Genomic DNA, 24,552 nt, shown 5'->3' on the forward strand with positions numbered 1-24,552 from the left:
CTTTATGTGTCTGAACTTCACTTAGCATAATGCCTTCCACTTCCACCCTTTTTGCTACAAATGACAGGAAATGTATTTTTTATAAGACATACATATTGCAAATATCTTCTCCTGGTCCATGACTTTAAGTGTTATTATCTGAGTCATTCTTTTTTGTTAATGCGAGTCAATTTTTAATAAAACCCAATTTGTCTTTCTATCATGGTCATTTCCATGATGTCTTTCTTGGAACATGATATACTCTTGGAACAAGGTATACTGCAGATGAATAACCATAAGCATCTAGTGCTTGGATTGGATAATTTTAAGTACATCACTTCAGGTTCCCACACATCTGCCCTATCATTGGCCTGCAGATAAGGATTGTGTCAGCTTCTAATGCAGTGGCCCTCAGAGGCTGGGTCACTTCACCCAGTAATTTCTTGCCCCACCCCAATGTGGTGCCACTGGCCAACCAAAGGCTACATGTTGCACCTGATGTCTTTCTTGGAACATGATATACTCTTGGAACAAGGTATACTGCAGATGAATAACCATAAGCATCTAGTGCTTGGATTGGATAATTTTAAGTACATCACTTCAGGTTCCCACACATCTTGCTCCAATCATTGCTGCAGAAAAGGATTGTGTCAGCTTCTAGCAGTGGCAGATCAGGGGCTTCACTTCACCCCAGTGTTTGTTTCCACCCCAGATGTTGCCACTGCCACAAAGGCAGATGTCACAAGAACATATTTGGCAGTCACACATGCATTACCCTCAGAGGCAGGGCTATTAGTAATTTTTGATCCTGTGGTGATGGAAAACCAAAGGATACATGTTGCCCCTTTTCGTTTACTGGGCAGATTGTTCTCTGCCACAATCCATGCAGTTTCTCAGGCTTTCCATCAAGTCTAGCACTCACTCAATCAGGAGCCTGCATCATCCTGTTTTGTGCTGCCTCCACCTCATTCCCTGATTCACTCCATTTAGCCTTCATTTCTGTTTTCCAGCTCCCAGTTAACATGAAAGCATTCACATTTTAGCTTATATATCAGTCTCTGCTTCTGGGGAACTCAGGCAAGACTTCTGCTTGATTGACTGTTTGAGTCAATCTCAAGTGTGAGTCACTTTTCAGTTTTACAACTTCAAGGGAAGACTCATACCTTTTACACAGAAGGCATCACTATAAATGTAATTCAACCAATCAGCCACACAAGTCAACTACACGGCTAGTTTAAGAAACAATGTGATTCTTTGGACCAGGTGCAATAGCCTAGTAGTGAAATCCTTGACCTGGATGCCAGGGGTCCCATATGTGTGCCAGTTCATGTCCCAGCTGCTCCACTTCCCATCCAGTTCTCTGTTGTGGGAGATCACCCCTGGATCTCTGCCTCCTTGGCCTATGTGGGAGGTCATAGGACCACAGCACACAAATTGTCCCTGATTATGGTTTGGGCTGGAATTTTCACTGATCATACAGGGGAGAGCACGCCAGTCTCTCTTCTCTGTTCTTGGATGACCTGTCCTGGGATTTCCTTGATAAGCAGGCACAGCTCACATTATCTCTCAGCCTACGTGGTATATGAGACCCACAGCATACCTGCCAGGCATAAGTGTAGTATGTGACCTATGACATGTTTGGAGCGTCTAAGAGATAGCCATGCCTTCCAGACAATTACAGTGCCATTGTTGGGAAGGAGGACTGTCAGGAGATGACCCTCTGCCTTCCCCTTTCCCTTTCCTGGTCTATATTAGTTTGTGGTGGAATTACAATGGGCATGCTCAATCAGAGGGGCTCCAGTGGTTCCTGCTGCTGAAGAGCACACTTGCCTCAACCCCTGCTCCCCCTGTGGTATTGGGGGCCTGCTGGCAGGAAACCCCTGAGACTTATGGCCTGGGAAAACAGTAGAGGATGACCCAAAGCTTTTGGACCCTGCACCCACATGGGAGACTCAGAAGAACCTCTTGGCTCCTGGCTTTGGATCAGCTCAGCTCCAGCTGTTGCAGCCACTTGGGGAGTGGACCAGCAGACGGAAGATCTTCCTATCTCTCCTTCTCCCTGTAATCGAACTTTCCAGTAAAAAAAAAAAAAAAATCTTTAAACAAACTCAGTGCAATTCTGTGAGCCACAGAGCTGAAAACATCTTAGATAGCTGCTGGTATGGGTCAAGACCAAGATCAACATTTATCTTGGATCCTGAACTAATCTAGACATTAAACTTGGTTAAGCCCATTCAATATATGAGAAATGTCAGCCAGGGCACAGACCTGTTACCACCTGGAGGCTCTGATGGCCATGATTATCACTTTGAACAGCTGGTCCCACTCCTGGGAAGCAGAGGTGCTGAGACTGGCAGCAGGAAGCCTACATCGGCTCTGCCAGAGGCACTGAGGACAACACTGTCGATGCAGCCAGCATGCTGGAGAGGAGCTGTTGTGTGCAAAGCACAGCACCCATGAAAGAGAACACGGCATGCAGGAAGCAGCATGCCCCAGCAGGGTGGCTGGTCTCTGAAGGAGCTCTGTAGCTTCACCATTGGCTTCTTTCCATGTCTAAGGACACACATTATGAGAGTTGTTGCACACAGTTCCAGAGAAATCTTTTTTGCTTTGCCTGTAGGGTGCATTTTTCCTGAGGAATTCCAGCTCCACAGTGCCAGTGCAGATGACTGAGTGAGAAGGTGCACTGATGCATCCAGAGCCATGGGTGGTATAGCCCACAATACCTTCACAATGCCTGGGACTCCAGGGCATGGCTCTCTTATTCCTGATAAACACACGTCTTGGGTATGACCTGCTGGCAGCCTAGGCCCTTTCAAAAGTTACAAGGCAGTGTAGAAAATGGCAGAGAGAGGGTTAACAAGTACTGAGAAGGAAGCTAGGGGTGGCAAGACTCACACAGTATTTTGAAAGTCAGCTCTCTCCTTTTCACATAGCCTACTGGTTTCTTATTTCAGCTGCTTTCACATTTTTCATATTGTGGTTGACGTGACAGTCTTCTCACTGGAGTGTGAGCTCTATTTTGGAAATCTCGGGCCTCAGCACAGTGCCTTGCTCGCTCTATGAGCCTAACGTGCTTCTGGAAGGCTTTAGTCTGCCCAGATGCCACCTTTCCAATGAGGCATCACTTCACCTCACCTCTATTGAAAAGCCCAACTCCTGTTCCAACTCAAGTCCTGCCCAGTCTTTTCTCTCTAGCACCTATGATAGTGTAGTCCATAATTTATTATTTTAGTCATCATTTCTTTCTGCCATCTAGACTGTTCCATGGGAATAACTTTTAACTGTTTTGTTTCCTGATATCTCCCTATGTCTAGAAAATGACTTAACATATAGTGGTCACTCAGAAATACTGACTGAATAAAGAGCTTCCACTGTCAAGTAGTAGTTTGTATTCCTTATGTAAACCCAGACCTAATTTGTGCTACCCTGTTCCAAATTCCCATTGATATGAACAATATTGTAAATTTACTACTACTTGATAGGCTTTCTGTGCATGATTGCAAGCACTGTGGTGAGTTCTAGTAAAACAAACATGAAGAGGACAAGGTCCCTCCCTTCAAAGAGCTTAGAGTTTGTGGGGGAGAGATTTACAAACACATTATGCTGTCACACAGTGCGGTAAGTACAATGTCAGGAGCACATTATAATGTCTTAGAAAAACACAGAAAAAGGGTTCATGGGCCTTGAGGATCAACCAAGGTTTCTACAGGGTGAGCTGTGACCATAACCCTTATGGGATGTTAGGGACAATGGAGGTGGTGCAGATAATGTACTTCAAACCAGAAGCACTTAATTGTCATTGTTCATCCTTCCAGTATTCGGTCAGCACATGGCTGTGCTGCCAGACCATACTAAGCTGGGGATGCAGCAATAAACAAAACAGCAATTTCTGCCTTCATGCATGTTGCATTCCAGGGAGAGAAGAGAGACCACAAACAAAGTAGATAAGTGAATTACAAATTAGAAAATAGGTGCTATACCCCAAAAACAGCAAGGAAGGAGGTGAAGGAAGGCTGAACAAGTGAATGCCATGCAATACACAGGATATGAGCAACAACTCTTTTTGGCTCATTCCCTAATATCCTCTCCTGCAAAACCTCCTGGAGATAGCAGTGACCAGCTTTTGGTGTTACAGGCATTTTAAAAAGCAAGCAAGGGAGAAGGGAAGAAACTTTCATGTATTACGGTAATTGTAATAGTAATTACACTTTCTATTAGATTTTGTGAAAGCCCTAAAGTAATTATCCAACAAATAAACAAATGAGAGGACCTTCAGCAACAGTATCAGGCAGAGATATTGTGAGATGGCACCGCACTGTGATTAAGGGTGCAGGCTCTGAGCCAAGCAGTCTGGTGCTGGATCCTAGCACTGCCACTGCCTGACTGACTCTAGCACTTCTGTCATAAGTCTCACTGTGTCCAACTGTAGAACAGACGTGGGGAGAACAGTCCTTGTTGTGCAGGTCAGTGTCTGATGATTCAACAGGTGTTACACAAACAGCACTGAGAATAGTGGAGTGGGAATGGCTGTATTAACTAAGCAGCCATGAGTTCTGCTTAAAGTAAGTTCCAACTCTGAAATCCAAGTTGAAACCTCAAGTGAGAAGAACAGAGACAAAAGGCAGCCACAGAAGGCTTGAATCTTAGAAATAATCTGAGGGCTTGGTATGATAGCCTAATGGCTAAAATCCTCGCCTTGCATGTGCTGAGATTCCATTTGGTTCAGGTTTCAGCTGCTCTACTTCTAGCTCCCTGCTTGTGGCTTGGGAAAGCAGTAGAGGATAGCCCAAAGCCTTGGGACCCAGTGGGAGACTCAACGAAGTTCCTGGCTCTTGGCTTTGGATCGGCTGAGCTCTGGCCAATACAGTCACTTGGAGAGTGAATCAGCAGATAGAAGATCTTTCTCTGTATATCCTTCTCTCTGTGTATCTTTCTAATAAAAACAAATAAATTTTATATATAATATACATATTTATACATGTGTTATAATATTTATATATTATATGTTTATATTATATATAATTATATATATATATATATATATGTTTGAAACTTAGTAAAGTTAATAGCAGAACATATCAAAAAAAGAAGTGGTGCTGGCCTGCTCTTCAGGATAAGGCTGCTAAAATGAAGGAAGTGAGTATGGTAATACTATCCATTGGAGTGTCCAGAACTTTCTTTTACTTAATTCTCACTGTATCTTGGAGCTCATTATTATCCTATTTCATAGATGACCAGAGGGCAGCCTCCAATATTCAATCTGTATTCGGGATACTTTCACATTTATCTTGTTTAAAGATTTGTGTATTTATTTGGAAGGCATGGTTACAGATAGATAGGAAGAGCCAGAGAGAGAGAGAGATTGATCTTCCATCTGATGGTTCACTCCTCAGATGGCCACCATGACCATAGTTGGGCCAGTCGGAAGCCAGGAGCATCTTCTGGGTCTCCCACATTATATGCAGGGACACAAGCACTTATACAATCTTCCACTGCTTTCCCAGGCACATTCACAGGGAGCTGGACTGGCAGTGAAGCAACCACATAAAGAAGTGATGCCCATATGGGATGATGACATCACAGGTGGCAGCTCTACTTGATGCTGTACCACAACTCTGGTCCCTCACAGTGTCCTTTAGTATTATATCATCATCATTATTATTCATTTCCATTATTTAGTTTTGTACATTAACTGTTTTTAAAAATTTGTATTTTGGGGGCCAGCTCAACTGGATATTCCTCTGCCTGTAAGTACTGGAATTCCATATGGGTACCAATTCATGTCTAGTTCCCTTCCAGCTCCCTGTTTATGGCCTGGCAAAGCAACAAAGGGTGACCCAAAACTTGGGACCCTGCAACCACATGGGAGATTCAGAGGAGGTTCCTGGCTCTTGTCTCCTGGCTTCAGGTTGGCTCATTATGGGAGTGAACTAGCAGATGGAAGTTCTTTCTCTCTATAAATTTGCCTTCCCAATAAAAATAAATAAGTCTTTTAAATATAAACATTTTAAAATATCGATAGTAATATTGATTCTTTTCAGGAACGAGGAGCTGTATAATTTAAATAAATATATATCTGCATCAAAAGAAAACAACAAAGCCCAAGTAGTGTCCATAGGTTTTTTTTCAAAGGACAAATTTCTAACTTGAATCCAGTTGCTTGCCTTTTAGTGTCACATTTTTTTCTAGTTCATATCGTTTCTCTTAAACAAAAGATTTTTTTTTTAAAAATGGAGACTTTTTTTTTTGTAGAATTGCAATACACTCCTTACAGATTCTTTGCTCATACCTTCTCTAATTTCCTTCTTGCTCATCTCAAGGCTGGCATCCTAGGAACCAAGATCTTCCCCAGTTATGATGCTTAGTACTCTATTACTTCTGAGTTCACAGAATTAATTGCAAGTGTTTTGGCTGATCCACAGATCAACTGTAGTGTGATCTGACCTCACTCTATAGCTTTATCTTCCACTGCTCCCCACATACACCTAGACTAGGCCAAATGTAGGATAATAACAGGTGGTACTCTTCCAGCAAGAGCAGATCCATCTCATTCTGACCTGATTGTAGTCTACAACCACGGAGATCCAGTGATGCCAGCTCTACCAATATCTTAAAAGAAGATTGAATAGAAATTTTAATTTAACCCCCTATCCCACCACTAGTTTTTTTAAAGTCTAGTTAAAAATTCAATGTAATGAAACAACGACATTCGAAACCTAACAATGAATCTGGCAGAGGGTCATTTTCCAACTTCTAAAACAGGTTACCATCTAGGTAAAGCTAGTTCCCACTTGTCCCCATTCTAGAGAAATGAGGAAGCCCCACATTCATGATTTTACACCATGGTCATGGCATTTATATACTTCAGTCCAGCCAGGGATGTGAGATTTTGAGGAAAGATCCCTACACCACGGATTTAATTATGCTCCTTTCCTATTAGGTTCTTACAAATTGTTTTTGAACTTGGACTAAGTGGAAAAAAGTCTGAAAAGATTTGGTTCAACTTAAATATGATAAAATCAGTAAAAGAAGCTGTAAAGATGGTTCCTGATTGCTTTGAAAAAGTACAAGTTTCAAGGAAGAAGTGAGGTATTCAGGGTGCACTATATTATATTCATTCAAAATTCAATAGTTGAAATTACTCCTGAGTTGATCTCCTTTCCTTGTATAAGAAGACTCTGGAGCCCAAACACTGTCAGCAAGACATAAAATTTTACACTCAGATCTTCAATTCTACAACAGGGATTAGAAGAAGGATTGCATGAGAATCTTGTACTGTGTTGTCTCGATATGTTCAATGAAGAACCTGTTTTTCAATATTTACCAGAAAGAATAAGGGCTAATTTCACATTTCCTCTGAACATATCTTCTTGTTGACCCTAAGAAAATTGCTGCTAATTTCTCTCTCCTTGGTCCTAGCAAATGAACAGCTTCCAGGAACAATGCTTAGTTTTTGAAACAGTGTTGATTTAACTGAAGGGAGTAACAAAATCAATCTAAAAAATCTGGGGTGGGCATTGTGGCTCAATAAGGTAAGCCACCACTTGCAACATCACATTCTACATTAGTGTGCCGCGGATCATTTAACATCCAGCTTCCTGCTAATGTACCCATGGAGATAGGATTGCTCAAGTACTCAAGTTCCTGCTACCCACATTGCTGGCCTGCATGAAGCTCTCATCTCCTGCCATAGCTGGCTACTTGTGGGCATTTCGCAGAGTGATCCAGCAACAAAATTCCTCTCCCCATCATTTTCTGTTGCTCTGTTTTTCAAATAAATAATAATAAAAAAATAGATAAAAAAATAGATAAACTTTACAAGTATATTAGTGATCTTTCAGAAAAATCGGAGTTATTTTTACAACATAAAAGACTTAATGAATTTCATTTTATTTCTTCACAAACCTGAGTGATATTCTACTAGAAATGTTACTCAGAAATTATGTGAATTTTGAGAAAGTGACATACAATTTTCAGAATGGAGCCAATAAGTGATCCTCAATATAGCAGAACTGTTCTGCCTTTCAGTAGAGATAAATCTCATTAACAGACTCAGGATTTAAGGTATTTTCATCACTAAAGTTAAAGGATGAAAGACACAACAGAAGGAGCAGCCATTTATTGCTGCCTACATATCTTAGATACATTTTTATTCCAGTTATCGCACTTTGAGAAGTGGTATTACTATTATTGCATTACAGGGAGGAAAATAAGGGCTCTAAGATAAAGAAAACTTCCCAGGACCACAAAGCTAGCATATATTAGATCCTGGATTGCAGCTCAAGCTGGTCTTTCTTTAAAACTCATTTCCTCCCCTGGCTGCCCACTGCTCATTTATAGATCTTTCATTACTTGCCCAAAGCAAATAGCCCAAAGGCAATGCTTAGTGTTTGCTTTCTAGTCCAGTCCAAGGGGCTGTATCATGGACTCTGGGACATCTAGGGAGAGTGGAGGGCATCCAAGGATATCTCAGCATCCACAGGGGAAGATATCTGTCAGTTTATTCCACGTAATTCAAGCAAAGGATTTAAATGAGACTTTGGATCTGATTAGAAATGATCTCTCCATCGGTTAATCAAAATGTATCTAAAAACAGATAAAATTACCTGAGTGAAGGGCAGCAGTGTGTGAAGCTGAATAAACATGTGAAATACTCAGTTAGCATGGAAGAATGGTAAGTGCCAAGACATGGGCATGGGACTAGAGAAACAGCTCATTGAAGGCTAGCCTCACCAGCTGACCAGACAGAAGCAGCCAGAATGGAAAAAACCTGGTCCACCCCAGACAAACTCATATGTGTGTTAAGAAGTCCTAACAAAGTTTTTAAGATAGGGTGTTCTGAGGACTAATTCCTTTAGACTACTTAATACAGGTGAACACTGAGACTCGAGTTCTTATATCACTTATGTAAATGGTGCAATTGTCATTTATATTAGAAATGACAGAGAAACAAGTATCATCTCACAGCACCCACCTTTTTTCTTTGATTTATAATAAAATCTTGATTTTCAGCTGGGTATAGGGCTGTTTAGGAACACAGATTCCTGTGTGAATTCATATGCCCAGGTCTGTGTTGCTGAATCTCAGAAGTGATCTGGCACATTCTGAAGCCTACCCTTGCAGGAAGGGCCCGTGTTTCCTCCCTTACTCTGCTTCCTGCATCTGGCTGCCCTCATCCAATCTAAACTCAGCATCTCTTTAATGTAGACCAAGGAGCTGAGGCAAGACTGGTAGAATGAAGGCAATGGTTAAGTACAATAACACAGCACTCAACTTTTTTCTTCTATATACTATAAAATCTGGGAATTTTAACCTCCACAAAGATGTTTTTGCAATAATACTGGGGTAGGGATGTGTGTGTGTGTGTGTGTGTGTGTGTGTGTGTGTGTGTGTAAGCGCATGCATGTGCCCTTAAGAAGGAATTCAGAAAATTCTAGGTCCAGTGTTTTGCATTACTGAATTTCTTCTTCAAAGTTGTTAGAAAATCAGAGCAGAGTAGTTGGATAAAGAATACTTTCTGTGATTGTGTCTCCTCAATCCATAGAGTAATTGATTCTGTAGGGCAGGAATCAGGGTTTGGATTTCTAAGTTTTGATTCCTGGTCTTAGAAGATTATCAAAATGTGCCTGATGAGCCGAAAGTCCTTTGTGTCTATCTTAAGCTTAACATGTAAACCCTTCCCCTACAAAACCTTGTTTGAATGGCCACCAAATCACATCCTCAAGATGGTTGCTGCTCTATTTTGATAAATTTCCACTTTAAAAAGAAAAGATAGATGAAGTACTGGAAGGCATTTTGCATAATTTAAGGATACAGGGATCCTACAGCTCAGCATCCTAGGGCCTCATAGTCCCTGGTGAGGATGTGGTGTCCACCTCCTGGCTGCCCCCTTCGTGGCAGTGTCAGTGCTTGCACAGCCACAGTTCAATAACCAACCACCAGAGAAGATCTTCAGTCTGATCAGCTGGATGGGTTGCACCTCTATTTGAAATGCCATTGCACTTATGCACAAGGTTCAAACTCCTTCACATTGTCAACTCCAGATTCTGTATCCACTTGGGGTGCTGTCTCCTAGGATTTGCCACTCTCTGGTATCTACGTGTTGGTACTGGTTCCCATGTTCCCGTCTTTCCCCCATTCAATGACACATCTGTTTCATCTCTAAAGTAGTGACTAAAGAATCTGTAGGAATCTTCCTTCTCCCCATACCACCCTTTTACAGAATTCCAGAGTATATGAGCCTTACTCAGCCATGGCATTTTTACTTCTGAATATATTTAGAGCTTTCACACCTTGACCAGCCTAACTACTCCTTGATGGAATGAAATATGTGTGCTATTTTTGAATCCCAACACACACAGCAGTGCCCACTGAATACAAAAGGCTCTATCATGCTTGGGATCTGCGGTTCCTCCCTAAAGTTGTATGCCAATGTGCCAATGCCAATGATTCCAACAGCCTATAACCTAAATTAGTATCTCCCATTCCTACATGAGTAAAGTGATAAATAAGAGGTCTCATGAACTAAGAGCTTTCTGCCATCAAAACCTAATGGTTACCACCAGATCATTGCTGCTTTTTGGTTCAACCTTCAAGAACTATGTAAGAAGAATGGCAAATAAAGATGAAGAAACTCTGGGGTCAGTGTTGTGGCATAGTAAAGCTAAGCTTCTGCCTGTGTGGCCAGCATCCCTTAAGGACATTTGCTCTAATCCCAGCTGCTCTATTTCCAATCCAGCTCCCAGTTTATAGCCTGGGAAGGCAGTGAGCAGTCACAAATGGCTGAAGTCCTTGGACTCCTGAGCCCAAAATGGGACCGGAAATAAGCTCCCGGCTTTGGATTGGCTCAACTCTGGGCGTTTCAGCCATTTAGCACATAAACTAGTGGATGTAAGAGCTCTTTCTCTCTCTTTCTCCTTGTGTAACTCTATCTTTCAATAAAAGTAAATTTTTTAAATGAGTAAATTCTCATTTTTGCTCTGTGGATTCATTATGTAACCTGGGAAAACCCTTCCAAACAGTTTCTCACTCAGAGAATAATACTTCTTGAGTACATCAAAGAGATGTCATGAAGAGGCATTCATTCAAAGGGAGTTAAGTCTTCTGAGGCTATATAAATGTTAATTGTTGCTAATAACATGGCAAGTGTTATTTAAATATAGAATATTATTTCCTTGGAGGACTATAATTGGAACACTTCCTTACAAAGTGAGCATATAAAAGAGCCTATCCACTTTCCCTCTTATAATTCAGATTCACTGCTTTCTCATTCAGGTAGTGAATAGTAGGGGTTTAACTTATGCTTTTTATTTTTTAAGCACCTCAGATTTGTTTACCAGATTTATGCCACAATAAGCATTCAGAGAGAAGTATATATGGCAGAATAGAGATTTTAGGGTAACATGACAATTAAACAAAAGAGAAATTGATCTCAGCTTGCATAATTAATCTAATTTCTGCCTATCTTCATTTCAAACTAAAAACGGGAACTAAAGGTCAATAGTGAATGTACTGCATTCTATGTAGATTATAATTGTAATTACAGTTAGCGTTACCTACAGACTATAACTCTACTTAAACTTACTGCTCAGAGAAAAGTATTTAAATATAAATTAGAAGAAACAGGTTCTAAAACAATTCTTTTCTGTTTGGCATCTGAAAATATTCATGCTTTGCTAAGCCTAGCCCATTCCTTTCAAAGAAGGTAGTTTTACAGCATGTTTTAGAATATTGGGAATTGGAAGCTTTCATTCTTTTGCTAATACATTTTTTTCTATATTGCTATATTCCAGTCTTTAGATACTTGCCAGTGTACTTGAAGAAGCTGCTTTGGTGGGGATTCAGGGGAGGAGAGAGATTGAATCAAGGAACACACCACAATGTGTCATCTTGGGATTATGCTCAAAGGTGAGGCTTGAGGAGGGCTGGAGAGGGACTGATTACTGGGTTCAAGTATTTTAGATGGGGTGATCACTCCAAGACAGGTGAGTAGCAAGCCATGAGGCTACCAGGCAGAAGTGCATTCTGGGCAGGTTCAGGAAGATAACAGCATCTGTACTCCTCAGTTTCTTGTTGTTGTTGTTGTTGTTACTACAAACACAATACCTGGAACAGGTAACTCCATAGGGGGAAAAGGCTCATATTACTAAAATTTTGGCGGTTTAGATACAATGAGTAAATTTTTAAAAATCTACCAACAGAGTGAGCAGTTGTCATAGCAATTAAAATGCTGCTTTGGGTGCCTTCATCCCCTATGGAGTGCCTACTTTGAAACCCTGGCTTTGCTCCTGATCCCAACTTGCTGCGAATTTGGTCCCTTGGAGATGGCATTGATGGGTCAAGTACATGGATCCCTGCCACCCATGAGGGTGACTTAGACTGAGTTTCCAGCTCCTGGCTTGAGCTTATCCCAGCTAGGTCCATAGTGGGCATAACAGAACTGAACTAGTTCTAGGTTTCTTGGCAGTGAAACAATGGCTAGGAGCTCGCTTGTTTGCTCTCTCTCACTCGCTTGTTCTCTTTTGCTTTCTCTCTATATATTTCCATGTTTCTCAAGTAAAGTAATTTTAATATTTTATTTATTTTTAAGATTTATTTATTTTTATTGGAAAGTCAGATATACCTAGAGGAGGAGAGACAGAGATCCTCCGTCCAATGATTCACTCCCCGAGTAACCACAATGGCCGGTGCTGCACCGATCTGAAGCCAGGAGCCAGGAACCTCCTCCAGGTCTCCCACGTGGGCACAGAGTCCCAAGGCTTTGGGCTGTCCTCAACAGCTTCCCCAGGCCACAAGCAGGGAGCTGGATGGGAAGTGGAGCTGCCAGGATTAGAACCGGTACTCATATGGGATCCCAGCACATTCAGGGCAAGGACTTTAACCGCTAGGCCACGCCGCCAGGCCCCAAATAAAATAATTTTAAAAAGAAGTCTACTAATAATGATGCTAATGATAAAGAATGATACTCTGCATGCTCTCTGCCAGTCCCTATGTTGGATTTTTACACAAGCAAACACGTTAAATCCTTAGCACCAATCTATGAGGTAGGCACTATTATTTTTATCATCTTCTAGCTGAGGGAACTAAAGCAAAGACTACTAAGGTACCTTGTTAAGTGACTAGAGAATTCTAACACAAATGTGCAACTCTGGAGACTAGGCTGCTTGCTTCTGCATGTCTTGTCAGCAAAGTAAGCTTCTTCAAGTAATTACTTATTTACTGGAGAGAGAAAGAGCAAGCAAGCTCCCATCCACTGGTGCACTCCCTAAGTGCACTCAAAGTTTGGATGTGTGTTAAAGTCAGGAGCTAGAAACTCAGTCCAGATATTCCTTGTTTGTGGCAGGTACCCCGCTATCTGAGCCATCACTATAGCCTTCCAGGGCCATGAGGAGTGGGAGCTAGGGATCAAGCCTAGGTACTGCAACATAGGATGCAAATGTTCCACATGGTATCCTAACCAATACACTAAATACACACTCCTTGGGAGCCACTTCAGAAGTCCAGGTAGCATTGTTCTTTTTGGAGAAAATGGGACCTGATGGACAAAAGGTCAGCACAGTATAGATCCTTGTATCCAATGGGATTGCTCACCTGTGTCTCTCCAGAGACAAGTGCCAGGCTGAGATTGTGGAAAGAACTCAATACATATTTGATGAATGAATGAATGGAATTCATAAAAGTGCTTTGAATAGTGCCTGACAAATAGTAAGTGTTCAATACATTGCAGCTATTATTGCCATTGCTCATTGCTTATGTATCCTGTTCTAGGAAAGGTAGCTTGAGATGGTATTTTTTACTCAATACCTTAAGGCACAATGAGGTTACAGGAGATGAAATCAATCCTATAGATGCAGTATTGATGCAGGCTGTAATAATAATCCAAGAGATCTTGTGCCATGAACAAAATCCCAGTCCAAGTTTGCACTTAAGAGTTGTATCTTTTGGTTCACCTACAAGGTTTCCTGTGAGAAAGCTGAGTTTGGAATAATTTGAAAGGCGTTGCCAAAAAGTAAAATATCATTATTCTCAGCTCTTATGCTCTACAGTTCTTCACAGAGCACTCTTTGCTAAGTCGATCGACATATGCAAGGACAGGAACTATTGAAACAGGATACTAGGCTCCCTGTGTCCTGGTGAGACTTATTGAACTTTTACATTTCTGTGTTCCCAACTGTATGGCAGAACTACCTCTTGAAACAGATTCTAAATGACACCTAAAGCCAATGTCACCCTCTCAACAACTGTCATAGCATCCCTGAGAAAAGTTTAAAATTTCAACAACTGATTTATGTAAAAGTAGTACCACTACTGCTAATAAGGAATAAAAGACAAAAACAATGTTTTGAATACTGAAACATTATATGAAAATTTGATATTTTATCCTCTAAGGTTTATATAATTGATATAGCTTCATAATTAACAGCTAGGGATATCCTAGTAACAAGAAAGAACAGTTTGAAGCCAACTCTTCTACCTATTAAAAGCTGTGAGAGCTTGTGTAAAAATTTAACTTCTCAGAATATCAGCAACCTGCTTATAATGGGACAAATGAAACGATGTCTTGGGCTATTATGGGGATCAGTGGAAGGCCTAGTGTGTGCCAGGAGCCTGGTATTTTATGGCTGGGAGAGACTTTAGAATTTCTTACTGCAAATTTTGATGAAACAATATTGTACAATGTAAATGAATATCTGGGTGATACACTTGCCAACATGTGGGGATACTTTAACATTCACCTTAGTAAATGATTTCCTAAGCTGAAACATTTGGGATACAACATGAGCACTGCTCACATATGCCTAAAATCACAAGAAATTGGGCAGTTGGAAGCCTCACAATAAGCACCACCACTCTATGGTTAGAAAAACACTATAGGAGCCTGAAGGCTGGTCCATAGTCAAATCTAGCAGGAGGGCAGATTTGTTAAAGTCGATTTTCCAAAAACTAAGGAATCAAGAGGCAATGACTTTTCTGAAAGTCATTTTAAAGTGCTCAGAATACAAAGCTGGTACGTTAGATTATTGAGCTTGTAACTTATACTACTAGACTAGAAGAATAGAAAATAAGATAAAGGAACATAGAAGTGTATTATTCTATTTGGTATAAAACTCCAGAAAAAAAAAAAAAAAAACCTTAGTCTTCCTCCCAGAAAGAGTGTTTAGGAAATTGCTTGGGTTTCTGTTGAGCTTTTAGGCCAGGCAAAGTTTCACTTGACATGGTAAAGAGTATGCAGCTTCCAATAGCTCGCTAGGTCATTACAGAAGAGTTGCAGCTTTACAAACTCCCATGGTAATGGAAAGCCAAAAAAAAAGTATTTGCATGTGTGTGATGTGTGTGTATGTGTGTGTGTACAGAAGGACAATGAGTATATTATCTATATGTACAGAGAGAGAGTTACATACGTATAAAATTGCATATGTGAACAAAACATATACACAGTCATGTACTAATGATGCTTTGGTCACTGACAGACTGCATATGCCATGGGGGTCCCTTAAAGAGCATCTCACTTAGTGATGTCCCTGACGTTTCAACTTGTGGAAGTACATTCCACGGTGTTTGCACAACGATGAAATCACCTGGTGGTGCATTCCTCAGAGCATATCTCCTTTGTTAAGTAATACATGACTATGTTTTTCCAAGATACACTTGCCCAAAAGGAGAACATGAAGGCACAAATATGTGGTATTTTTGTCCAGAAGGTCTAATTTGGTAGTCTATTCTCAAATACTTTTAAAGTAAACTGTTCATTCTAAATAGAGCAGACAGAGTTTAATTTGTCTCTGTTTGAAATGTCCACTTGAAACTCCACCTTCACTGTGTTTTAAAAGTAGAATTTAGAAATCGGTTTAGAATTAGTGCTGGAAAGGTATACTACCTCTTTTCATAGAGAAATTATAGGCCAGATACGGGCTAGAAAGCTTACAACCCCGCTGGAAAGCTGAACTAGTCACTTCCAAGTTAGAATGCTCACTAAACTTACAAGTGAAGCACATCAAGTGAGTGCAAATCTGTCTAGTATCATTTTCTTCTGTGTCAAGTCTAAGTTTCATCAGAAAGAACTAAAAAGGCTATTGTGTGTTATGGATAGCCATACTCAAACAGAATCACTAAAGCTGCAAATGGAACTCTGAGTTTTACATAAAAATCTCTCTTTAGGAGAACAATTTTAAGGACAGCACTGCTTCATTTTTTAAATAATTGGGTGGCCACCATCAATATCTTAGTTACTTTTCTACAGTTAAAAGACTCTTTAAACAGATTAGCAAATTTTTTTTTAGCGGACTTACTGCTCAAAGTCATTAGTCAAATACCATCCACCTTGTCTTTACCTAATGTGACAGGTGGCTAAGAAATCTGCCTGATTATCTTCTCCGGGAGCATCTGTCACTTGCATAAAATCATTTCTCCACATTCCATGAAATAAGTTTGCTATTTTCTTCAGAGATAAGAAAATGCTCAGTATTGCACATTTAAGAATGTTCATTTGCTATATTTCTTCTTAGAGTTAGTTGCAAGCTCCATTTTCATTAATTCATTTTCAAAGTGGCCTCAATCCTAGTCCATGTTATGTCAGAGGAGGAACAAGCTAGAGGATGAAGTCGATGCCACCACCCCTCCCTGCACCTCCTACATACTGACTTAGGGAACTAACGATGTCCTGGAGTTGTGTTTTAAAATGCCATAAATCAAATAGAAGATGATAATTGTGGCTAACTTTTCTGGTTTCTGAAAGATATAACAAATATCTGAGGTTTCAACTTCTGAAAATTAAATCACACACAACTCAAACTCTTCTAAGCTCCTGATTGAATCCCACATTTTTGGGAGATTCTGCTGTTGCTAAATGGTTATTTAGCACATATTAAAAAATAAAAAAAAAAACTAAACACTGAAGAAGTGAGCAGGAAATTTAACCAACTCTGACAAATTCCCACAGATTTTTTTTTTTTCCAAAACAATTTCCAATACCCAACAGCCACACTCACTTGTCTCTTCCAGAATTGGGCAGAAAGCTGATCTCACTGAACGATACCACCTCCTTCTCTTCCCATCACTCTCAGCTTGTTCGGTAAATAACTGAAACTAAAACTTTGAAATTCCCTGTGATTCAAAGGACAAAGACTGTACTAAGCAGTGCTGTGCTATGTGCTGGTTTTGAACATAATTTACATGGTAAATCAGTCACATACACTACTGTGTAAAAAGGAAAATAAAATACTCAAAATCATATCATTCTCAGAATGATCACCATGTGTACAAAAGGATTGAAAGATTTGTATAAGATGATGTGGATTCGAAGGACATTTAAAAATTCTCAAAAGCAGAAGAAAGCGTGACCTTAAAATCTCATTGTTTCTAGCAACATAGATGAGAATAGCGGACATCAAGTTGTGTGGAAAAAAAAAAACACAAGAGAAAGACAGATATTGTATGATCTCTTTCATACGTAGAATTTTAAAAGTTCTTAGAGGCTGAGAGTAACATAGCAGAGACAGAGGGGAAAGGAGAATGGGGATGAAGAGGTTGGTGAACAGCTACAAGCTAGAGTTTGACAGGAAAAGCAGGTTTGGTGTCCTGCAGCCTAAGAGGGCGACTATAATTAGCAAATATTACATTGTATCTTTCAAAATATACTAGTAGACTGGTTCTGGATGTTCTCTTCACAAGGAAATGATTATAAACTCTTATGCTAATTTCCCTTTATTTGATTATTATGCAATGTATACAAATATATTAAAGCATCACTTCTTATGCAACAATAATAATGCTAATCAAGGAAAACAGAGAAAAGACCTGAACTACAGCAAACCTAAGTTTCTAATCCATGAAGAATTATGCTGCACACAGCTTCTATTTTTCTTCCTCCCCAAAAGACATCCAACAGACTTAAAGGGCAACGTAAGATAAATAGGTTGAGTACAATATTCTGAAAACAAATTACAACACAAGATAGTGACAGTCACAGTAGGTCTCCAGAGAAAAGACTGAATGTTGAAAACAGATGAAAACGGGGTGCTGGGCCTGAGCCTCTCCACTTTTCATTCCCTCCACATGGAATGGCCCTCCTCCCAGTCTATACACAGGTTATCACACTCACTTCCTGTGGGAAATGCCGACAATGTCATTGTGGAACACTGACAATCACTTGCTTACAAATACTTCCATTACCCATTTGTTCAGAAGTAGCTACTCCTCCGGCTATGGATGTTCCACTCCTCACTCTACTTCATTTTGCCTCACAGCCCTTACCACTCTGAGATTCAGTACATGCTGATTTGTTCACTGGCTCATTGTTTGCCTCCTGTGTTAGAATGCATGCTTCAGGAGTAGAGAGATACCAATCTTGCCAGTTTCCTAGTTCCCAGAGCATGGCCTGGGAGACAATAAGTGTCCCACACATGCTTTTGAATGAATGCACATTTCCCACAGCCCAAAGACCTTGGAAGAGTCAGTGCTTCACCCAAGTCTTGTCACATATCTTGAGTTCTCATGGGCAGATAAGGCTGGATAACTGGGCCATGAATCAGGAACCCCCATCACTGATAGTACCCACCCCTTCTGCTGGAAGCCAGCACTGAAGAGAAGGGGGAGCTCCAGGTTTGGATGTTCCTTGGAATCCTGGGCTCTAGGTAGCCACTGTAGCTGAGAAGGTTCCCCACAGCTGCCAACAACAAAAAGTGTGTTTACATCCTGCAGGCTTGAAAGGGGGAACCACTGTAGGTGTAAAGAACTGGAGGAAAAGTCTTGGGTCAGTGTCAACATTTCTAATAGCCCAGAAATATTGCTTCATAAGCTGCACACAGCAAATCTTATTGTGAGAGATACATTCCAGTGGCTACTCTGCAGTTTGATGCTGTCCTCGACTAATCCTACCTGTGCTTCAAGAGACAGGACACTGTTTTCTGTGCTCATCTGTACAGGGGTTGCATTCAGGCTTTCTGTGCGAGAAGCTCCAGGCTTGAGGCCTGGGCATCCTCTACATTTCTAAAATCTCTTCAGGAGCTGCCAATGTGGCGTCACTGTTAAGAGCTGCTGGAATCAAGTGAAATGCAAGTTTCATTACCCATCCTTGTTTCCCTTGCTTACCTCCCCCCGCCCCCCGCCTCTGGCTCTTGTAGAGTGTGAAATGACGATTTTAGAAATATGAGAATTATATATCTTATGTAGATATACATATACACAAAATCCTACATTGCTTCATATTATTATTACTTTTGAGGGGTTCAGATTTTAGATCTTTTTGAGCACCCTAATACTACAAAACAGGCAACTAAATCAACAATTCCAGTGAATTTCCAGAGGAAGATAGATACGGTGGAATTCCATTTGCCTAATTTCTTCTCTCTTTAACACTACTGTTCTAGGAAACAACTCTGAATTGGCCTCATTGTGGTCAGCTGAATTCTGCCACGGAAGAGGTGACATTCTATGTCCTCATGTCTCCATCCCCTTCAAATGAACTACTATGTTGGCTGCACCTCCTTGGAGTGGCTGCTTCCCCATGGCGCAGGGGCTCGTGTAGAAAGAACGGGCCTGAGATCAGCTGGGATGCAAGCATGTAAGGTGGACCCTTATCCTGTACTTCTCTTTGACAGTAAATATTGAAGTTATGAACAACATTCCACTGCTGATCCATTAGAGGCAATTAATGAAGGAGGTATGTGGAGGAGGGAGGGAATTTTTTATGTACACCCAAAATTTTACCTTTGAAATTGTTCTTATGAGCATATGTAATAGCCAGTTTTGAGCAAGGAGCACATAGGCTTGTTCAGCAAAATTCTTTGGCTCAATTTGTTTACTTTTTCTTTTTTAAAAAATATAGGCTTGATAATAATGCCACTGTTTCACATTATGACTAAAGTTCTGAAATGGAGGACCATATTTTCTAGGTTGCTAACAAGTGTTGGGGGGGCTATGGGGTGAGATGAACAAAATATTTTTTGTGTCTTGGACTGTCTTTGTAAGCTCAGAGGAAAGACAGTCCAGTAAAGTGGCAAAAATAACCTACCACCTTCAGAGAATGTCTAAAGAGATAGCAATGTTGATGATGGTGACATGCAACATTGAGCATTCACTGTGACTCAGGCTTTGACACATACAGTTTCTTTAATCTTCCTACTAAGTCAGGAAGGTAGACATTTTTATTATCTTCACATCCCAGATGGAAACACTAAGGAACCAAAATTATTGGGCATCAGGTGCAAAAGAAACAAACCTATCATGATTCAGAGCCATTAGCAGGAAAAATTTGTAGCACATTTTTTTCTGGTGGACTCTTCCCAGGAAAACCCGATACATTTCTGAAGAAGAGCGTCAGCTGCTTATGATCTGGCTCTGGTCTTCCTCTTTTCCCGTTCCCTCTCATTTCCCCCAGAGAACCTACTGCAGTCAAATGGCTTGACTCACTTGACTGCAATGATACGCTTTCCCTCTTTCTGGATAAAATTTACGTATTTTTCAGTTCAAGTGCCGTTTCTTCCCAAGAAACCATCCCAACCACTCGGACACAACCAGCTATAAGAATTTTGTAGCCACTGAATTCCAGAAAATATTGTCTAAGAAATACAGACAAGTGGCTACTTTTATGTCTTTCAGAGAAAAATGTAGGGGAACTTCAAAAAGTTCATGGAGATGGAATTCAAAGACATGCTTATTTTTGTCTCATTTTTCCATGAGGCATACTCTTGAAACATGAACTTTGTACAATCCTCCATATGTAGGATTGCAAAATGTTCATGCACCAAAGTCAACAGCTTTTAACTCTGTTTTCCACAGGCTTTTTTTAAAAAAAAAAAAAAAGTATACTTGGATCTCATATAGATATACTTCAAACTCATTCCTGTAAAAGCACATGTTTGCTACACCATAGGTCTCTAATGCAGATTCCCTCAATGTGAGTTTGTGAACTAAGAGTTTAGAATATCTTATGATAGGCTCAGGCAAATATACAAACAACAGAGACCAGCTGAAGACAGAGTGGAGCTGTGACACTTTACTCTCCATGCATCAAAGTCTGCTCCAGGGGTTGCTGCAAAGTGTTTCTGCCCAGGTCCCCATCCTGCCCTGTAAGATGAGTTTAAACTGGTGACCTCCAGTGACTCTCTCTTCTGGAAGGCTTATGGTGTGACTGAGGACTGGGAGTCTCTGAACACGTTTCTATTCTGGATGTAACCACAAGTAGCGCTAACCCCTTTGATGCTTATTTTCTGAACCTTAGCGTGCAGATGTTAGACACTTTCACAGCACCAGCATCAAAATTAAATACAGGGTCACATGTTTAAACTATGCAAGACTCATTGACTCTGTTGAAAGAGATTATTCAAAATTAAAATCTTAAATGACAAAGCTATGTGTTCTGCCAGTAACATGTAAATCCCCACCTGGGAGGCACCAGGTGTCACCTGTACACCCAACAATATAACTCAGGATCTTCCTTTAAATAAGAACTAAGATGCAGATGGTAAATAATTATGCAATATAATTCCCTGTTTCTTCCATCCTGTCATAAACAATGAAATGTCCTTTGTGTGTGTGTGTGTTTGCGTGTGAGAATGTTTAAATAAGAAGCTTTATGAGAATTCTTCCATTAAACATGAAAAAGGAAATCTAAATTCCAATTTTATAAGTATGAAGCCTTCATCATATAAACTCAAACGAGGGGAAAACAAATAAGAATATTATGAGAGGACAATTACCCTTGACAATTAAACAATTGCTGCAGATCCAGGGTACTGGCATACATGACGCTAAGTCTTAAGATGCAAAATACATCCATGCCTGAACTTTCTTTTCAAGGGAAATGATTTGCTGCTTCTGCCTGACAAAGAAAATTTCAGCAGCTGCTCTCCTACTTCAGTTTCCAGGGAACTGAAAATTGAAACTGCCATCTGTAGGGCAGCTTTTGTTCAATTTGAAACCATATCACCAGATATATAAGTGATGGACCGTGAAGGGGTTATTGTCCCACCATCACAGTGCCCTGGATGCGGTTTTTATTATGCGCACTTTCCTTGTCTAATTATTGTTTCCAAAACCCTCTTGATATTCCAGACTTGCAAATTCTCCTCATTGACAAAGATAGAAAAATATGGAAACATATCTACTGATAAGGAGAGAACGGGGAGTCACCTAATAGAGAAGACAACAAGCAAAAAAAAAAAAAAAAGACAATGGCATCCCTTATCTCTATATGCTGGTTCTTTTCCTAACTTATTCTAATGAATGTAACCAGGTACTTGCTGCACACATTTTTTTCTAAAGGACAGATTGCAAATGTAAAACTATTAACCAAAGTCTTATTTATTTCCTTACATTAAAAAGGCTCTGACAACCAGCATTAGTAGCAGCAACAATGAAAAATAAGATTGCAGGTGCATACCTTGACCTCCTGATTGGTAAAGACCTCGACATCCACCGCACAGGCAACCAGAGTGGAAACATCACAGTCCATGCTAGGGGCTGGCATTCCCCTTCGTGAATTTGCAATAAAGGAGTTAGGCAACCTCAGAATTAGGAGTGAAGAAAAGAGCCTCCAGACAGATACTGCTGTGGACGGGCCGGCTGCTGCTTTGCCCTAGGGACTGTGGCTGGGGGCTCGGGCACCTGGAACCGGCTCCCACTGCACGCAGTCCGCGTCTGAGGCAGCACAGCAGAGTAACGAACGGCCCGGCTCTCTCATGGCAATGACATCACCACAAAGACTGACACAAGCTGAAGCTATTTTTTTTTCTCAAGCCTTTTATCTCTAGGCAGTGCAGTGGAGCAAATTGAACATGATTATGTGCTAAATCTGAACTCAGACTAAATCAATTCAGGCAGCATTAGCTAAGAACTGAGTCATAGCTGTTGTTTCAGCCTGGTGCTTATGTTTGCAAAAAACCCATATATATATATATGACAATCTGACACCAGAGGTTCTGCTCCTGCTCTGGGTAGAGGGGGGTGTAATTCTACAGAGAAGCCTCCTGAGGTTAAGCTCTGAAAATTTTCTGCCTCCGAGATGAGCTGGAAGTTGAGGCATTTTGCAAATTGCCTGCCTTCTGTTAATTGCTCTATGCCACTCAGAGCAGTCACACATGTTCTGGGCATCCTAAATGCATCCTGGGCATGGGTTGGACAGAAATTCGTTCTTGGAGTGACTAAAGATTTGGTTGTCTGTCATTTAGGCAGCCTGGTAAGAGAAGATAATTAGAGGTTTGTGGAAATGCTATTTGAAGCACATAAGTGCAGACCAGTAACTCTAAAAGCACCCTTCCAAGCTCAGGATTTCAAGCTGTCTCCAAGGTCATTCAGTCCAAAGCTGTCTACTGAAAGGGGTTATAGCGAATGTCTCATGCAGGGACAGATGGCGGGGCTGAATGGGCGCACTCATGTGGGTCACTGTCAGAGCCTCCGGGCTCTGCTTTGCCTGAGATTGTGAGCATGTCCTCTGCTTTCTCAGCCTCTTTTCCAGTGAGCAAACCTCTGAAGGGCAGAGTCAGGGTTAATTCACCTTTGCATCGAAGCCTTTAACAGTGTCTGGCACAAGAAGGTGATTCACAATCAATGAATAAATCAACAAAACAGAAATGTCTTCTTTCATGGCATGAGTGAGCAAGAAAAAAGATCTGATTATTTTTGCTTTTTCATTAGGTATTCAGGTCCCCAAAAGTTCATGTACCCCACAGTAGGTTCCATTCACAGAAACAGTGTAATGGCATCATCAAGGACCCTCAAAGCATCTTGAGTTGTAACAGACCAATTCTTTCTTAACACATGCTTGGACAAAGTATCCTAATTTTACATATAGATGAAAAAGGGAAAGAAGACTCAGGGTAGGAGTGTTGCGGTGCTTCTTCATTGCTTTACACCAGAGTATAATCAGTCCTCATCAATATTTTGAAATCTTCATATAGATTTTTATGACATGTATCATCTATGAAATTTCTGAAGACTCTGCATATGCACACATAATGATAGCTAAAGTGTAAGGTATATGCAAAAATGAATATAATTTGGAATACTGCTGGCATTTGTTCAAAAATGAGAAACAAGAAAATGAGTATTTTGTTTTCATGTGCTATGGCATATCTTAAAATTCACTTTTTAAGGTTTCATACCAGTGATAAGCAGGTAAATGTTGCACAATCAACTCTCTGGGAAGAATAAACTCAAAGTGTAGGATTTGCCGATTTCTATGATGTAAACATTCTTATTATGGCTGACTTCAAGCAACCCACATGAAGTCATGGGAACCAAGCGAGGAAGGAAATGCTTCCATCTGTGGACAGAGCTATTGAGCACATCACTACTTTCAGGAAAACACATCACCATCTCAGTGACAGTCCATCCACAGTGGTGACATCTGCCAGATTCACGCAGAGTCAATCACGGAGTAACTGCAACAGGAAGAGCAATGTGTTCTAATCACTTCTCTGTTTACCTAACACACTCCAAATTCTTTCACACTTTATGTTTTAGAAGGAGCCAGGAAGAATACACCTGTGCTAATTCAACAAAAATAGAGCCCCAGGGATAAGCCTTGGCAAGACAAAATCAGTATGGCCAGGAAGCAGAGTCCTACACACC

At 40.6% G+C, this 24,552-nt stretch overlaps 1 protein-coding gene across 2 annotated transcripts in view; it reads right to left on the bottom strand.

Annotated features, from left to right (window-relative positions):
• Positions 1 to 24,552, bottom strand: part of RCAN2 (regulator of calcineurin 2) — a 213,892-nt gene that overhangs the window by 83,307 nt on the left and 106,033 nt on the right. The window contains exon 1 of one of the 2 annotated variants that reach the window (XM_040983497.1): positions 22,364 to 22,616. The exons of the other annotated variant lie outside the window; for it this stretch is intronic. Coding sequence (XP_040839431.1) covers positions 22,364 to 22,450 — 87 coding nt within the window. The 5' untranslated portion in view covers positions 22,451 to 22,616. Of the gene's footprint in view, positions 1 to 22,363; positions 22,617 to 24,552 lie in introns of those variants that run through there. 2 annotated transcript variants of the gene reach the window in all.

This window comes from Ochotona curzoniae, unplaced genomic scaffold (genome assembly GCF_017591425.1).
Source record: "Ochotona curzoniae isolate NIBS_2020 unplaced genomic scaffold, NIBS_Ocur_1.0 contig_3819, whole genome shotgun sequence".
Classification (NCBI taxonomy): domain Eukaryota; kingdom Metazoa; phylum Chordata; class Mammalia; order Lagomorpha; family Ochotonidae; genus Ochotona; species Ochotona curzoniae.